This window comes from Cygnus olor, chromosome 25, assembly GCF_009769625.2.
Source record: "Cygnus olor isolate bCygOlo1 chromosome 25, bCygOlo1.pri.v2, whole genome shotgun sequence".
NCBI classification, from domain to species: domain Eukaryota; kingdom Metazoa; phylum Chordata; class Aves; order Anseriformes; family Anatidae; genus Cygnus; species Cygnus olor.
Window position 1 is genome coordinate 4,216,720 of NC_049193.1, and position 16,528 is coordinate 4,233,247.

The 16,528-nt window shown below is 42.2% G+C and overlaps 2 protein-coding genes across 2 annotated transcripts; both read left to right on the forward strand.

The window, feature by feature from the left end:
• Positions 1-4,110: 4,110 nt before the first annotated feature.
• LOC121059866 (olfactory receptor 4S2-like) lies at positions 4,111-5,894 on the forward strand. The gene is made up of 2 exons (XM_040537041.1): positions 4,111-5,006; positions 5,861-5,894. The coding sequence occupies exons 1-2, from the start codon at positions 4,111-4,113 to the stop codon at positions 5,892-5,894; spliced, it is 930 nt and encodes a 309-aa protein (XP_040392975.1).
• Positions 5,895-9,947: 4,053 nt separating this feature from the next.
• On the forward strand, positions 9,948-15,115 carry LOC121059865 (olfactory receptor 1020-like). Its single transcript, XM_040537040.1, has 2 exons — positions 9,948-9,963; positions 14,153-15,115. Exons 1-2 carry the CDS (start codon positions 9,948-9,950, stop codon positions 15,079-15,081), a joined length of 945 nt encoding a protein of 314 aa, XP_040392974.1. The 3' UTR covers positions 15,082-15,115.
• The last annotated feature ends 1,413 nt before the right edge of the window (positions 15,116-16,528 follow it).

Here is a 16,528-nt window from a genome sequence, read left to right on the forward strand (position 1 = left end):
TTGTTTGTTTGTTTGTTTTGGGTGTATGTGTGTGTGTGTGGAGTTATTTTAAATTTTTAAATTTAAATTTTAAGTTTTAAAAACACTATTTTAGTGTTCACAATGCTAGAAAGCCAAAGCAGTGGACCTAATGGCCCTCTGCTCTCGGGAAAACCATAAGGTTATCAGCCTGGTTTAATGAAGGATTCTGGAGAGAGTTAACTGGATGAGTTTGCTTGTCCCATTTAATATTCGACTAATGCATCTGCTGTTATTTCTAGTGGAAAAATCCTGAAATTTCTCCATTTGATTATGGTGGATCATAGTATAAAGCCACGGATCAATGACTACTAATCTAAAATAGATTTGCTTAAACTTTTCAGTTAAGACAGAATTCATTTCTCCTCCTTTGCCCCTTCCTTTCAGGCTTTTCCTTCACTACATCTCCATGACTCCCAGCTATATCCTCAAGAGATCTTCATGTGGTGGATTCCCTGGGAGAGGGTTTAAAGAGTGGTACTTCAACAGTTTTGTTCTCCACCCTTCTTGCTGCTGCTGGGTTATGAAAACATCATTCAGTGCACACAGGCCACATAATTGAGACAGACCATGAACACTGTTGTCACAAAAGCAGGAAATGTCAAGAAACACTTGTGATACAAGAAAGCAAGAAAATAAATTAGATGGGATTATGCAATATAAGACATTCTAAGCAATTTTTGGAAGCTTTTAAGATTCAATTCTGTATTCTTTAAAGAGTCTGTGTTCTGACACATTCACACCAGGGACGGCAGACACTGAGGAGATAAAATTGTATAGCACTTTCAGAAAAACTTAGATCTCTAAATACAGAAAAGGTAAGTTTTTCAGTTTGTCTGTTTGTTTTTTTTTCCCCTTCCCTTCCCTTCCCTTCCCTTCCCTTCCCTTCCCTTCCCTTCCCTTCCCTTCCCTTCCCTTCCCTTCCCTTCCCTTCCCTTCCCTTCCCTTCCCTTCCCTTCCCTTCCCTTCCCTTCCCTTCCCTTCCCTTCCCTTCCCTTCCCTTCCCTTCCCTTCCCTTCCCTTCCCTTCCCTTCCCTTCCCTTCCCCTGCCCTGCCCTGCCCTGCCCTCCCCTCCCCTCCCATCCCCTCCCCTCCCCTCTCCTCCCCTCCACTCTGCTGACCTGCCCTCCGCTCCCCTCCCCTCCCCTCCCCTTCCCTTCCCTCCCTTCCCTTCCCTTCCCTTCCCTTCCCTTCCCTTCCCTTCCCTTCCCTTCCCTTCCCTTCCCTTCCCTTCCCTTCCCTTCCCTTCCCTTCCCTTCCCTTCCCTTCCCTTCCCTTCCCTTCCCTTCCCTTCCCTTCCCTTCCCTTCCCTTCCCTTCCCTTCCCTTCCCTTCCCTTCTCTTCCCTTCCCTTCCCTCAGTCAGATATATATTTTGTAAAAGGAATTTGGTGGTTGTGGCAGGGACCTTACCAAGAGGGATATGCAGTAAATCTGTATTGTTAACAGGTTGTATCTTCACTATCCTTTCAAAAAAACATACACCTTCTTTTTAGCTTAGGAATTTCCTATCTGCCGTTGTTCAAGAATTCAGTTTTCTTTGATCATTTATCTCTTGGTCATTCCTTTCTGAACAGCTGATTACCTAAACATGACACAAGGACTAATGCTGTTTGCTTCCAGTTCTGCTATTGCCTGGATTGAGCCCAGATATTTATTTTCCACTGGGTAACTGTACTGCCATAACGGTGTGGTTATTTAATCTCTTTATGTTATTTTCTGGAGAAATCTGGGCTATTGCTAAATGAAAGGAGGGATGGAAAGGATCAAAGGTTTCTATTAACAGGTAGAAATTGATATCCTGTTGTTCTTATTGATCCTTTTTTTTCTTGGAGAGATATCAGAAGAAGAATATCTTTTACATAATGCAAGCACAGGAAAAGTCACTAACTTTCTCCACTTCCTCGCTAGACTTCACTTTGTGGGTTTGAGAGTAATCATGGGCTTTCTCCATTTCTGTTTCTGTTGTATGACTGATCAGTTTTTGCCTGCAGCAGAGTTTGTGATGTAAGTTTAAATTGTGACCAGAAAATTTCAAGTAGTTTTAAATTGTGACCAGATAATTTAAACTGACTGATTCATTCTACAAGTCTGCTCAGAGATGACTGACACAAACTAGGGGAACTGATTGCAATTTCACTGAGCAGAACTTGCAATAGTGATTTTTAACACCAATTGACAGGGAATATTTTGATACTAGAATGAACCTAAGCATCTGGTGATTCTTTTCTAAGAGTGCCTATTTTTAGTTAATTTCTGTGGGGAGTTTAATCTAGTTGTTCCCAGACTTCTTTGAAAAATGGGACACCGATCGTCAGGGTTTGAAAGATTGAAATGTTAAGGACTACATATCTTTTTAAGATGAGATTACTTATTTGCCAGTGACATGTACTGCTCTGATAGCCATAGCAGGAATGGGCAGAGCCAAAGAAGCCTGATGTCCATGCTGGAATAGGACCACATCTGGAAAGAGCAACTGTACAGATGTAAAATGCTTAGGAGTAAGGAGTTCAGCCATAGTATAAAAAAGGGTATGGCACTGTGGATGCATTTGAACTATTTTCAGGGGAAAAAAATGAGTATCCTCTAAAGTTAACTTTACCATTCTCTAATGTTAACTTTACCATTCTCTAATGTTAACTTTACCATAGTAATATAAATTTACTTAAGTTTCTCGTGGCAAATGTTCTGTAAAGAACAGTATTTTGGCCATTGTGCCTTTAGTGAGACTTAGACTGACCACCTGCTAGATCAGTTTCACTAAGTGGAAGTTAACCCTTGAGAACACTCCCCAAAGCATATCAAAAATCAGTGCTATGTGAAATGTGAACTGTGCTGGGGCAGAAGCTATCACAAGATTATTTTGTTTTTCTTCCCTCTGAAACAGTGATGAGATGTAAAGCAATGCTAAACACTAAATTAAGTTATCAGTGAATTTCTTTGCTTTTTTCTCCATGATATGCAACTTCCCCAGAACTCATTTTTCAGCCCGTTAAATTATAAATTTATATTTCAAAATATATATACACAATAGTTTTTTTTTTTTTTTTCCTCTGTGTGGTTTCATTCCCCCAATAAATAATGCAGAGATCATTATTACTTATAAAATAAATCAACATCCAAAAGCATATTTCTGGGTATTTTTCTATCTTTGTTATCTTGGACTTTGTCTACACTGAGTGTAAACATGTTGCATGATCTGCCCTGTAGCACTCTGGTGTTATCCTTAGTCCATGGAAGAACACCAGTGTTGGGAAATTTTTATTGTACCCCTTGAGGTAAATTAAACACACATTTTGGCTCATTTATAAAAAGATTTAGTGAACAATGCATTGGATAGAGTCCTACCATCATAAGTGGTACTACAAGGAGTCTGCAAATATGCGGCACAACTCTATTCCCTATAGAATCATAGAATTAGTAAGGTTAGAAAAGATCTCCAAGATCATCTGGTTCAACCACCCCCCTACCATCAATATCACCCACGAAAACATGTTCCTAATATCTCCCCGTATATATGCTTGCCCCAGCATCAGTCCTGGGAGCATCTGCATTAGTCCCCTTAGCCCAGTGAGCGGTTCATCTTCCAGCACCAGTTCTGTTGCCCAAAGGTGGCATTTGAGTTTTCTCATTCTAAGACAACTCTGCATCTCTTTTTTATCTCTTCAGCAAGGGAAACTTCACTCCTTTGCAAGAAGTCATTCTTTTCCTGACGTTCCTGTTTCCAGCCAATTTTTAACCTTTTCTGTAGTCAGGCCTTCTTGCCCTCCACGTCAGATCATTCCTTGGTCACAAATTAGTATCGCTGAGCAGTAACAATCTGAATTTCCCTTTCACCAGCCATAGAGCCAGTTCTTCAAAATCCTGAAGTCACAGATATGTCTGAATTTGTATGTGTGTAGAATTAAATATCTACTAAAATAATATGTAAATTAATCAGTTTGTAAGCTTAATACTAATCCTATATATTTCTTAGTCTGTATATAATTCTGATACGAAGTCATTATTAATAATGAAAAAAGTGAAGAATAACATGTCCTTTTCTTTCCAGGTGTATAGGCTGTATATTGTATATTGCCAATCAAATGATTAACATGGAGAATGCAAGCAGCGTGAAGGAATTCATTCTTCTTGGACTCTCAGAAAATCAAGTAATTCAGAAAACATGTTTTGTTATGTTTTTATTCTTCTATATGATTATCATGTCAGGAAATCTGCTCATTGTTGTCACTGTAATGAGCAGTCAACATCTGAAATCGCCCATGTATTTCTTCCTTTCCTACCTATCCTTTGTAGATATCTGTTACTCTTCTGTCACAGCTCCCAAAATGATTGCTGACTTCCTCATTGAAAATAAAACCATCTCCTTCGTGGGTTGCATAGCGCAGCTGTTCGGGGTACATTTCTTTGGCTGCACCGAGATCTTCATCCTCACAGTGATGGCCTATGATCGTTATACTGCTATCTGCAGACCTCTCCACTACACCACTCTCATGACCAGGCGTGCTTGTGACCGGATGTTGATCTGCTCATGGGTGGGAGGCTTTGTGCATTCCATGGTGCAAACGCTCCTAACCTCTTTTCTACCCTTTTGCGGCCCCAACAAAACTGACCACTTCTTCTGTGATGTCCACCCCCTACTACAACTGGCTTGTACTGACACCTATGCTGTGGGCATCATTGTTGTTGCCAACAGCGGAATGATAGCTCTGAGCTGTTTCTTCATCCTGGTCGTGTCCTACATTGTCATCCTCGTTTCCTTGAAAAGACAAACATCCGAAGGGCGACACAAGGCCCTCTCTACTTGTGGGTCCCACATCACTGTAGTGATTCTGTTCTTTGGGCCATGCACATTTTCCTACATACGCCCATCCAGCAATCTGTCAGAGGACAAGAGTGTGGCAGTGTTTTACACTGTCATCACACCCATGCTGAACCCACTCATCTATACACTCAGAAATGAGGAAGTGAAGAGTGCCATAAAAAAACTGTGGAGTAAAGAATCAGGACATGAAAAGGGAGAGGTGTAGAACAGTAACTTTTCAAAAGTGTCAGAGATCAAGTATCGCTCATGATAGTTCTTCTGAAAATTTCCCAAGAACTCCCTCTGAAAGACAAGCTGTCTTTTAGCTCCTATTGTAATTAGGAAGATCTGAAGGTGTATCTTCTGATTTGAAGAACAATATAAACTGTAACAAGAAAGGATCCCCTTTCTATTCTCTTTGACTGTCACAGACCCAGGCCTAGGGTTCCTGAGCACTACCGAAACACTAGTGAATAAATAAATACTATCTAAAGTATCCAAAATGTCATCTAGACCATTACTCGGAGTTCTCCCATATGTAAACTTTCAGATAAACTTCATCTGCTCTGTAACCCTGCTAAGAGAAGACTATCCTTACCTGCTGCTGGAAGCAATAACATCAAAGTAGGCCCCTTTCTGCTAGCTGTAAATTCCTTTTTCTGAGAACAACATTCTGCTATTTTGAATCCATACATTAGCAAATAAAAAACTGGTATTAGGTGCTAGTTATGTTATTTGCTGATGCAGGTAACAAGAGGGGAATCTTCTCCCTTCCAATTTTAAGGTATCAAGTCCTTTTTGCAGTATTTCAGCTGTCATTGACACCACCCTGTGGTGGTTTTACCTTGAGAGGGCAGCTGAACACCAAACCGCTTTCTTGCTCCCTCTCCTCAGAAGAAGAGGAGAAGAAGAAATTATGCTGGAAAGAAAAAAAAAAAAAGGCTAGGCTAGGCTCATAGGTTGAGGTAAGGATAATTTAATTAAAGGAAAAAGGAAGAGGAAAAAAGCAAGCAAAGGCCGTGCTGAAGCACAGAGAGTAGAAAAAAAAAATTGCTCTCTACTTCCCATCAATGAGAAAAGTTTGGTCATGACCCGGAAAGCAGGGCCACAATACGCATAGAGGTAATTTGGGAAGACAGATGTCTGTAGTGGGTATACATGACAAGGTTTTGGTAGCGAAGGGCTGCAGTGGTGGCTTCTGTGAGAAGAATCCTGAACCTGCCACATATTAGGTAAGGGCCAGTTTCAACCAGCTCCAAAGGGACCTGCCACTGCCCACAGCTGAGCCAGTAAGTGATGTTGATTGTGTCTCTGTGATAGCATATTCAAGAAAGGGAAAAACCTGCCATGCAACAGCATCTGGGAGAGTGAGGAGTGAGAAACAGCCCTGCAAGTACCAAGGTCAGTGAAGAAGGAGGGGAAGGAGGTGCTCCAGGCACTGGAGCTGAAGTTCCCCTGTGGCCTGTGGAAAGGACCATGGTGGAGCAGGCTGTCCCCCTGCAGCCCATAGTGTATCACGGTGGAGCAGGTTTCCACCCTGCAGCCTGTGGAGGAGCCCTCGGTGGAGCAGGTGGCTCTGACCTGAAGGAGGCTGTGGCCTGTGGAGAACCCCTGCTAGAGCAGATTCTGGGCCAGACCTGTGGCCCATGGAGAGGAGCCCACGCAGGAGCAGGTGATCTGTCAAGAGCTGCTGCCCATGGGGGACCCAGGTTGGAGCAGTGTGCTCCTGACGGATGGACCCTGTGGTACGGACCCATATTTGGAATGGTTGTTTAAGACCTGCTGCCTGTGGGAAGCCCACACAGGATCAGTTCGTGAAGGATGGCATCCTGTGGGAAGGACCCCACATTGGAGCAGGGGAAGAGAGGGACTGAGAAGGAGCAGCGGAGACCAAGTACTATAGACTGACCGCAAACCCCATTCCCCTGTTCCCCTGTGCCACTCAGGGGGAGGAGGTGGAAGAGGGTGGATGGGGGGGTTGTGTTTTTTTTTTTTTTTAATTAATTAATGTATTTATTTATTTTTATTTCTCACTTCTCTAGCTTGTTAATAATAGGTAATAAATTTCTTTAATTTCCCTACGTTGAGTCTGTTTTGCCAATCACGGTAATTGTTGAATGATCTTCCTGTCCTTATCTCAACCCTTGAGCCCTTTTCATTGTATTTTCTCCCCCTTTCCCTTTGAGGAGGGGGAGTGAGAAAGTGGTTGTGGTGGAGCTTGGTTGCCCACCTGAATAAAACCACTACAACATCTTCAGAGCCCCTCCTCCCCCCTCCCACTCACCTTACCCTTTCCCACCTTTTTTTGCTGAGTGTGACCTCATACGGTATGGAATATCCCTTTGGCTGGTTTATGTCAGCTGCCCTGCCTATGTCCCCTCCTCACCTCTTGCCCACCCCCAGCCTGCTGGCTCTTGGGGAGTTTTGGAGGAAGTCCTGTTGCTGTGCCAGCCTTGCTCAGCAACAAACAAAACGCTGGTGTGATACCAATGCTGTTCTAGCTACAAGTGCAGAGCACAACAATATATGGGCCACTGCATGGAAAGTTAATTCCATCCCATGGAATTAAAACTGCAAAAACCCATGGATGTAGGAAAGGAGAGTTTAATAATAAGAAACAAAAGAAAACAACAAACAAACAACAAAACAACAACAGAAACAAAAACAAACAAGATTTGGTTGGTTTTCAGTTTTTTACCAAACTGAACAATGCCCAGCCAGTCCCTGAGCAATGTCAGGCCCCCTCAGCCACCTCCACCTAGTTTTATTGTTGAGTATGAGATCATATGGTATGGAATATTCTTTTGGTCAGTTCGAGTCAGCTGTCCTGGTTCTGTCCCCTCCCAGTTTCTCGTGCACCCTCAGCCTCCTTGCTGGCAGGGCAGTATGAGAAGCTAAAAAGTCCTTGACTGAGTATAAGAACTGCTCTGCAACAAATAAAACTTCATTATGTTATCAGCAATATTCTCATCCTAAATCCAAAACACAGCACCAAACCAGCCACTAGAGAAAATTAATTTCCAGAGGAAACCAGGACAATCACCCTTCAGTGACTATCCCAAAAGTCATCCAAAGTACAATTTTTAGCTCCTCACTGGTGATTTTTGACAAAGAAGTCTTCATATACTTCTGGGATGTTGTTATTCCTGATAGTGCTGTGTTTCTCTTGTATGATATACTTTAAATCTTTCTGCCTCAGCTTGTGAAAGAGAGTTGTTCCTGCAGATGCTCTTGAAAGTTATTTTTTTTTTGCAGAATGAGAAATGGGAATAGACACTCAGGCCATCCATTTCAGCCTCTGGGTTTCAGAATTGGCATAGATGTGGAATGCTGTCATGACATCTAAGTAGCAACTTGCATCTGAGACATGGCCATGAGACCACCTAAAGTGGTCAGAGAAGGGCATCTGGAGCAGCAATAACAAGCCAACTCTTGGAGACTTGCTGTGTAGGTTTTTTGTTATTGTCCCTTTGCATTGTTCAAGCTTGACTGTGAAATCCTACCTTTGAAAACAGGCATTTCTTTTGAGTGACTTTTGTTAGGCTGATTTTATGAAAAAGAACAATCTCATTCACAGATTTTTTAGACTTTGTTTAAGTTGGTGTATTAGTTGCTTCCCCCCACACCCCTCCAGTTATATGCTCTTTCCAGGAGGATTTATCAAAAGGATGTTGTCAGTGTTACAGAGTACTCAGGAGCTGGTAACAGCACTTCCCATATGTTCAGTACCACATTCTCACATTGTCCCCCAAGCTTTTCACATACCCCAAAATGGTCTTAACACACACACACACTTTGGTCATCCCCACATTGCTTTCCCTCTGCACATGAAGAGGCATGGATACAGAGATGGAGACACAAAACAGCATTTTCCTGCTGCCCAGGTTGGGGAATAGCTGGTTGGTGAGGCAGATTGCTGAGGGGAAAGAACTGAGTGACCTGTGACTATTGAACAGGATTCAGAAGCCAAGACTCACCAGTATAATGGACAAGGTTGTGTCTTTTCTCTCTTCATATACAAATTGTGCATTATTGACACCCATTTACCACATGGATATGCCACAAAAGTGAATTCATGGGGGTTTGTGAGTAGAGAGGTACCAGTGGTACATTTATTACCCCAGTGTCACTACATACGTATACCTGACAGCTTCCATTCTCAATATGGTATTTGAGTGAGGTATACAAAACCCAGCTAACACATCATTTGTGCAAATTAATTCATCTATGTACTGTCAGAAAGGTGCTCCAAGAAAACTTGTGATAGGTCTTTCTGTGGCTGAGCTTATTCAGGTCTATCACAATCATAGGGATAATAAGGAGGGCTGCTGCTTTTCCTTAGAGGTTTAAAAAGGAAAGTTATTGATGAGCAGGGACCTTCCTCAGGCCATAGCTGAAGTGTTGAGATTTGAGTTAGAGCTGCACTGTTCCTTTGCGTCACCTTCTTGTTTCCAAATCAACAACCTAGCGTAAAAGTGGGTCAATAGGGGACCTTATTATTAGTCTTCTTTTTCAGAAGAGGGAAAGGTGATAACTAGGATTCTTGAGGATATTTATGCCATCCTTCTCAAATAAATTGAGATTGCTGTTACACACTTTGATCATATGCCCTGACGTATCTAATCCTTGGATATCAGCCATTATTCCTTGAGGGTAACATTGGCTTTAAACGGAGACTGTCTCAAAAAGACATGAAAGGAAATGTACTTGATATTTAACATACCAGTGATCAATATGTATGTGTAATGATAAAGTTCTGTTTCTATTTTCCTGGTAGGTGTTTTTTGTTTGTTTGTTTGTTTGTTTTTTCCCTGTGCTTTAGGTCCTGTCACCCAGAGAACTACAGGTCAGTCAGTCTCACCTCTGTGCTCAGCAAGATCATAAAGTAGCTCCTACTGGAAACTATGCTAAGGTATATTGAAATTAAGGAGGTGATTGGTGACAGCCAACATGGCTTCACTAAGGGCAGATCGTGCCTGACAAATCTGGTGGCCTTCTCTGATGGGTTACAGCATTGGTGGATAGGGAGAGAGCAATTGACATCATCTACCTGGACTTGTGCACAGCATTTGACACTGTCCTCCATGACAGACTAGTCTCTAAATTGGAGAGACACGGTTTTGATGGATGGATCACTCGGTGGGTAAGGAATTGGCTGGATGGTCACACTCAAAGAGTTGTGGTCAATGTCTCAATGTCCAAGAGGAGGTCAGTAATGAGTGGTGTTCCTCAGGGGTCAGTATTAGGACTGGCACTATTTAACATCGTTATTGGTGACATCGACAGTGAGATTGAGTGCACCCTCAGCAAGTCTGCTGACAAGACCAAGCTATGCGGTGCGGTCAACACGGTAGAGGGAAGGGATGCCATCCAGAGGGACCTGGGCAAGCTTGAGAGGTGGGCCCGTGCAAACCTCATGAGGTTCAACAAGGCCAAGTGCAAGGTCCTGCATCTTGGCCAGAGCAATCCTAAGCACAAATACAGGTTGGGTGGAGAATGGATTGAAAGCAGCCCTGATGAGAAGGACCTAAGGGTGCTGGCTGACAAGAAGCTTGACGTGAGCTGGGAATGTGCACTTGTAGCACAAAAAGCCAACCATATCCTGGGCTGCATCAAAAGAAGAATGGCCAGAAGGTGGGTGGTGGGTGATTCTCTGCCTCTACTCTGTTCTCATGAGACCCCACCTGCAGTACTGTGTTCAGATCTACTCAGTCCAGTAAATCTGGTTGTCCCTTTCCTCTTACCTATTGTCCTATTACCGTTTGATAGGCATAGGCTAGGCCCCAGCACAGTGCAGCAAGCTGGAGTTCTCTGGCATTTCCAGGATCAGGGCACATGTCTTTCAAGCATTCTATCAGTTTTCCAGGATTTCGCATTTGTTCAGGGGTGAAATTCAAAATCATCAGAAGAGACAACCATGACAGGTACCTAGCCATATCCTCCCACACACTTTGCTGCCCACCACCACCCTGTTTTGGGGCAGATTCCAGCATGGCATTCTTAAATAATTGTTTAATCTTAGGAAAAAAAAAAAAAAAGCAAAAAAGCATTCTTGAGACCTAGCAATAGGAGTATTTTGGTTATACATACATGCTAGAAAAACTCAAAAGGTTCTTTAATTACCCCACAGGGAAAGAAGGATGTACCATACCTGATATCATCTACAAACTGACTTCCCCTCTTCCCCCTACCTTTCCCCTTTCCCTTTTCCCACCTTTTATTGCTGAGTGTGTCATGATATAGTATGTATATCATGTATAGTATAGTATATAGTATATAATATATAGTATATAGTATGTATATCATGTAGAGTAAAGTAGAGTAGAGTAGAGTACAGTACAGTATAGTAGAGTATATAGTAATATCTCTTTGGTCAGTTTAGGTCAGTTGCCCTGGTGATGTCCCCTCTTCTCCTTTGCCCGCCCCTAGCCTACTGGCTTTCGGGGGAGTCAGAGAGAGTCTTCTTGCTGTGCCAACATTGCTCCACAACAGACAAAACATTGGTGTGATATGAGGGCTGTTCTAGCTCCAAGTGAAGAGCACAGCACTATATGGGCTGCTATAGGGAAAGTTAACTCCAACTCAGCGAGACCCAGTGAGGAATCATATGGGAAAGGAAATCAAGAAGGACAGGAAAGGACAAGGGAACTGCTTGAGAGAGTCCAGCACAGAGCTGGATGATTAAGGGAGTGGAGCATCTCCCTTATGAGGAAAGGCCGAGGGAGCTGGGTCTCTTTAGCTTGGAGGAGACTGAGGGGTGCCCTTATTAATGTTTATAAATATAAAAAGGGTGAGTGTCTGGAGGACAGAGTCAGGTTCTTCTCAGTGACATCTAATGATAGGACAAGGGGCAATGGGTGCAAGCTGGAATATAGGAAGCTTAAAATATGAGAAGAAACTTTTTCGTTGTGAGGGTGACAGAACACAGGAACAGGCTGCCCAGGGTGGGTTGTGGAGTCTCCTTCTCTGGAGCCATTCAAAACCCGCCTGGATGCATTCCTTTGTGACCTGATCTAGGTGTTCCTGCTCCAGTAGGGGGATTGGACTAGATGATCTTTCAAGGTCCCTTCCAATCCCCAACATTCTGTGATTCTGAAAAAAAAAAAAAAAAGGAAAAAGAAAATTATTTTCCTTAAAACTGAGGTGAATAAAGTGCATATGTCTAATTGCAGGAAAGGTGGCTCCACGGGGAGCCCAAAGAACATTTTAATGGTCCCGTTGTGCCTTGTCTACCTTGTCTTGGATTCAGAGACTCTGTGGCCAACCAGAAATTCAACAACCAAACAGAGCACAAGTATATGAATGTGCACGTAAGCTGCTAAAATACCTCCTTTTTGATAAGGAACAAGAGATTTTCCTCTCCTGCAGGTACACTTTCTCTCTGTATTTTTACAGATACAGTATAATTTCCATTCTAGTTTGAGAGAATATAAATCCCATAGTGTCAGGAGCCAATAAAAACTGTGAATCTTGCATTCAAATCTGCATTAGCTGAATGTTAACCTCTTTCCTTTTTCTTTTACAGGACAGTCCGCTGACATGAGAAGAAACACCAGTACGCCCAAGCATGCTAAAGTGTGTATGGTAAAGTAAGAACAGGCTTGGAAATAAGAGTTTTGTGATGAACACAAATGCCTAAACATATTTTATACTTTTTTATTTTATTTTATTTTTGGTGGGTTGATTCCCCTTGTAGCATAACAATATGGGTATTCTTGAAAATAATCTCTGTTTTTATTTATTTATTTATTTATTCAAATTGTGGGAGCTGAGTTTACTAGATTTCTTAGCAGTATCTTTCTCATTTTGATGAGTTTCTCTTTGACATGCCTGCCATGAGAGCACACTCTTTAATTCAAGACATAATTTGGGGGCAGGGGGCAAGATAGAGCAAATCATTTTCTTTAATTGCAATGGGAAAATTTAGGTTAATCTCATGGAGAATACTAACTATCATAAACTTTTTGCAAAGAAAGGCTGAGAAAGCAGAGGATGTTCAGCCTGAAGAAGAGAAGACTGTGGGATAACCTTATTGCAGCTTTTCAGTACTTCAATGGGGCTTATAAAAAGATGGAGAGAACTCTTTGCTCAGGCAGACAATGAGAGGACAAAGGGAAATGGTTTTGAACCAGAAGAGGGGAGATTTAGATTAGATGTTAGGAGGAATAGCCCCACCCAGAGGGTGATGAGACGCTGGAACAAGTTACCCAGAGAGGTTGTGGATGGAGGTGTTCAAGACCAGGTTGGATGGGCAACTCTGGGCAACCTGATCTAGTGGGTGGCATTCCTGCCATGGCAAGGGAATGGGAACTGGATGATCTTTAAGATCTCTTCCAAGCCAAGCCGTTCTATGATATGATTCTATAAAGAAGCAAAGTTAGTAGGGAACATGGGCAATCTATTGGAGAGTTTAAAGAACAAATCAGACAAATATTTTCATAAGTTACATCAACAGAGTTCATTCTTCCTTGGAAAAGTGAAATGGACAAGATCAGTTCTTCCAAGGTCTCTTCAAAATTTTTTATTTCTGAGCATATAAGGCTTATTTCTAGCCTTCAGAAACAGAATGTACTCAAGAAGTCAACTGATTATAATTCTCATGTTATTCTTGATTTTTTGAAAATAATAGAAGAGCAGAAGTTCTGCTCCCTTTCAAGCTGAAATGCCATTAATATTTATAGGTGAGCTATTCCAAATCCCTAGCTTTGGCTTTCTGCTTACCATAGTTGACCTGAAATACAATTTTGAAATAGTCATAAGGTACATATGTCTGACCCCATTTCTTTTCTTTGATAGATTTTCCTAGCTTAGCATGTGTTTGACTTTATATTATATATTATGTATTATATTATATATATTATAAAAGTTATTTATATATAACTTTGTACATCGTTATGTACAAAGTTAATTATCCAGATGGGAAAAATGAGCATTTCAAGAGTGTCCTGCAAATCATGTTTGAGTAGACATCTAAATTATGTGAGGTGAAACAAATATTATGGGGTTAATGTTAGCTGTGCAGATTACTCATTTACACATTAAACTAAGCATTTGGGGAGGAAGGGGTAGTGAGATCTGCAGTAGTAAGTGTGATTTGTTAACTTGTGCTCATTCAGAGTACACAGAAATAATACAAGGCTTTGAAATGCAGGAAATGACAATGAGATAATTTGAGTTCTGAACTTAAAAAACGTAAATAGGATGATTGGCAAAATTATATCTTTATCCTACATCAGCCTGACTCTAGCCAGTTTGATGTATTGATGGGCATTTGCCTTTTTTTTTTTTTTTTCAACATAACTCTGTTTTTTCCTACCAATGATAGATGGCAGAAGGGAATCACACCGTGGTGACTAAGTTTATCTTATTGGGATTCACTGACAACCTGAAGTTACAGGTCCTTCTCTTCACAGTGTTTCTACTTATCTATCTGTTGACCCTAGTGGGAAATCTGGGGCTGATCGTGCTCATCCAAATCAACTCCAAGCTCCACACCCCCATGTACTTCTTCATCAGCAACCTTTCTTTCTTAGATGTCAGCTACTCCACCATCATTATACCCAGCACACTCATGACCCTTGTGGCTGAGACAAAAGTCATGTCATACACAACATGCACAGCTCAGCTCTTCCTGTTCTGCATCGCAGTGACAGGTGAGTGCTACCTCCTGGCGGTGATGGCATATGACCGATTTATAGCCATCTGCAACCCCTTGCTCTACCCTGTCATTATGTCTAGGAGGTTCTGTATCGTCCTTGTGTGTGGGTCCTACTTCATGAGTTGTGTGAATGCAACCATTCAGACTTTATTTATATTCCACCTGTCCTTCTGCAATTCCACCATCGATCATTTCTTCTGTGATGTGCCCCCCATCCTGAAGCTCTCCTGCTCTGATACTTACATCACTGACCTGGTCCATTTCACCTGTGCTACTGTGCTTATCATCTCAACGATCCTCCTTATTCTCATCTCCTATATCTGCATTGGGGTTACAATCTACAAGTTGAAATCTGCCAAAGGCAGATGCAAAGCCTTCTCCACATGTGCTTCCCATCTGACTGTTGTTGCCATCTTCTATGGGACAGGCTCCTTCATGTACTTACGACCCAGTTCAAAATACTCTATGGAGTATGACAAGATCATCTCTGTGTTTTATACACTGGCAATACCCATGCTGAACCCTATAATTTACAGCTTGAGGAACAAGGAGGTCAAAGAAGCCCTTCGAAGGACAGTAACAAGTCTGTATTGCTCTCTGTGAGTACTACAGAGATTCAGGAGTCCAAGCGGGAGTGAGAGAACCTGAGAACTGTCAAAACAGAATAATTAAATATGAAATAGTTTGGTTCCTGCCTGACAAAGAGAAAGGAAAAGGGAATAGTATCTTAGACATTTTGTTGCCATATCTGCATGATGAGAGAGAGTAGGCAGGTCCCCTTTGCCATTGCAGGGCTTCTTATTTGCTCCCTCCTTCCCCCCTGCCCCCACCCCCCCCACCACCCCAGAGGGATGTGTCACTGAGTAGTCTGAAGGAACTAACTTTTCAGATGGTGACAGTCACTATCTCAATAGCAGTAGGCTCTGTAACATAGTAGTGCCCTACATCTGATCTCATGTTGTGACCTCTGCAACTACAGACAGTGTAAGACAAGTCTACTGGGTATATTCGTAGGCATTTTTATTCTCTGCTCCCCACCCCCCACCCCCATTTGGAAGACAAAGATAATAGAATAGATCTCTCAGCAAACTTGCTAAGGATGCATTCAACTCCTGCATTCTGATCATTGATAACAATGTTGAACAGGACAGACCCTAGAATTGAGCCCTGAGGAACACTGTTAATGACTGCCCACCAGCCAGATGTAGCCCCCATTCACTATGACCCTTTGAGGTCATAGTGAATGGTCATCTACTGATGAGCCAGTTCATTATCCAGTGTAGCCTGGACCTCTTCCACTCACATTTGGACAACTTGTCCAGAAGGATCCTGTGAGGAATGGTATTTAAGGCCTTACTAAAACCCAGAAATATTATATCCATTTTCTTCCCTTCACTCACACAGAGAGTGACCTTATCATACAAGGAGATTGAGTTATTAAGGCAGGACTTTCCCTTCATAAATCCATGTTGACTATGCCTGGTAATTGCTTTGTTCATTAACTGCCTTTCCGTATACCCCATCAGAATCTTCTCAATTTATTTTCTAGGTACTGAGGTTGGACTGACAAGTCTGTAGTTTTCTAGGTCTTCTCTCATGCCCTTTCTGTAAATGGGTGTAACATTGACTACCTTCCAGTCAGCAGGAACCACCCCAACACTAGTCAACACTATTCAGCACCCTCAAGGGGAAGAGAAGGTCTCTGGATCTCATCCCACCTCCAAAACAGGCTCTGTAGGTAATCCGACTCTGGATACAGACATTGTGGCTAAATCAGAGAGCCAGCCATTGATGCTCAGTTGTCCCTGTAGTCAAAAAGAAACATAGAATTACGGAATCATAGAATGGTTTGGGTTAGAAGGGACCATAAAGATCATCTAATTCCAACCCCCTGCAACAGGCAGAGACACATTCCACTAGACCAGGTTGCTCAAAGTCCCATACAATCTGCCCTTTGATTTTATCTGTGCCCTGTGGTGTGACTATTTGACACAAGTGCTAAGGAGAGGGAGACTGCGCAACCTGATTCCTTATTATATTGGCAAAGATC

Excerpts from the sequence above, each read along its gene's own strand:
- LOC121059866 (XM_040537041.1), top strand. The coding sequence starts at position 4,111 with ATGGAGAATGCAAGCAGCGTGAAGGAATTCATTCTTCTTGGACTCTCA. Across the intron at positions 5,007-5,860 it reads AAGAGTGCCATAAAAAAACT|AAAAAAAAAATTGCTCTCTA; the intron begins GTGGAGTAAAGA and ends CACAGAGAGTAG.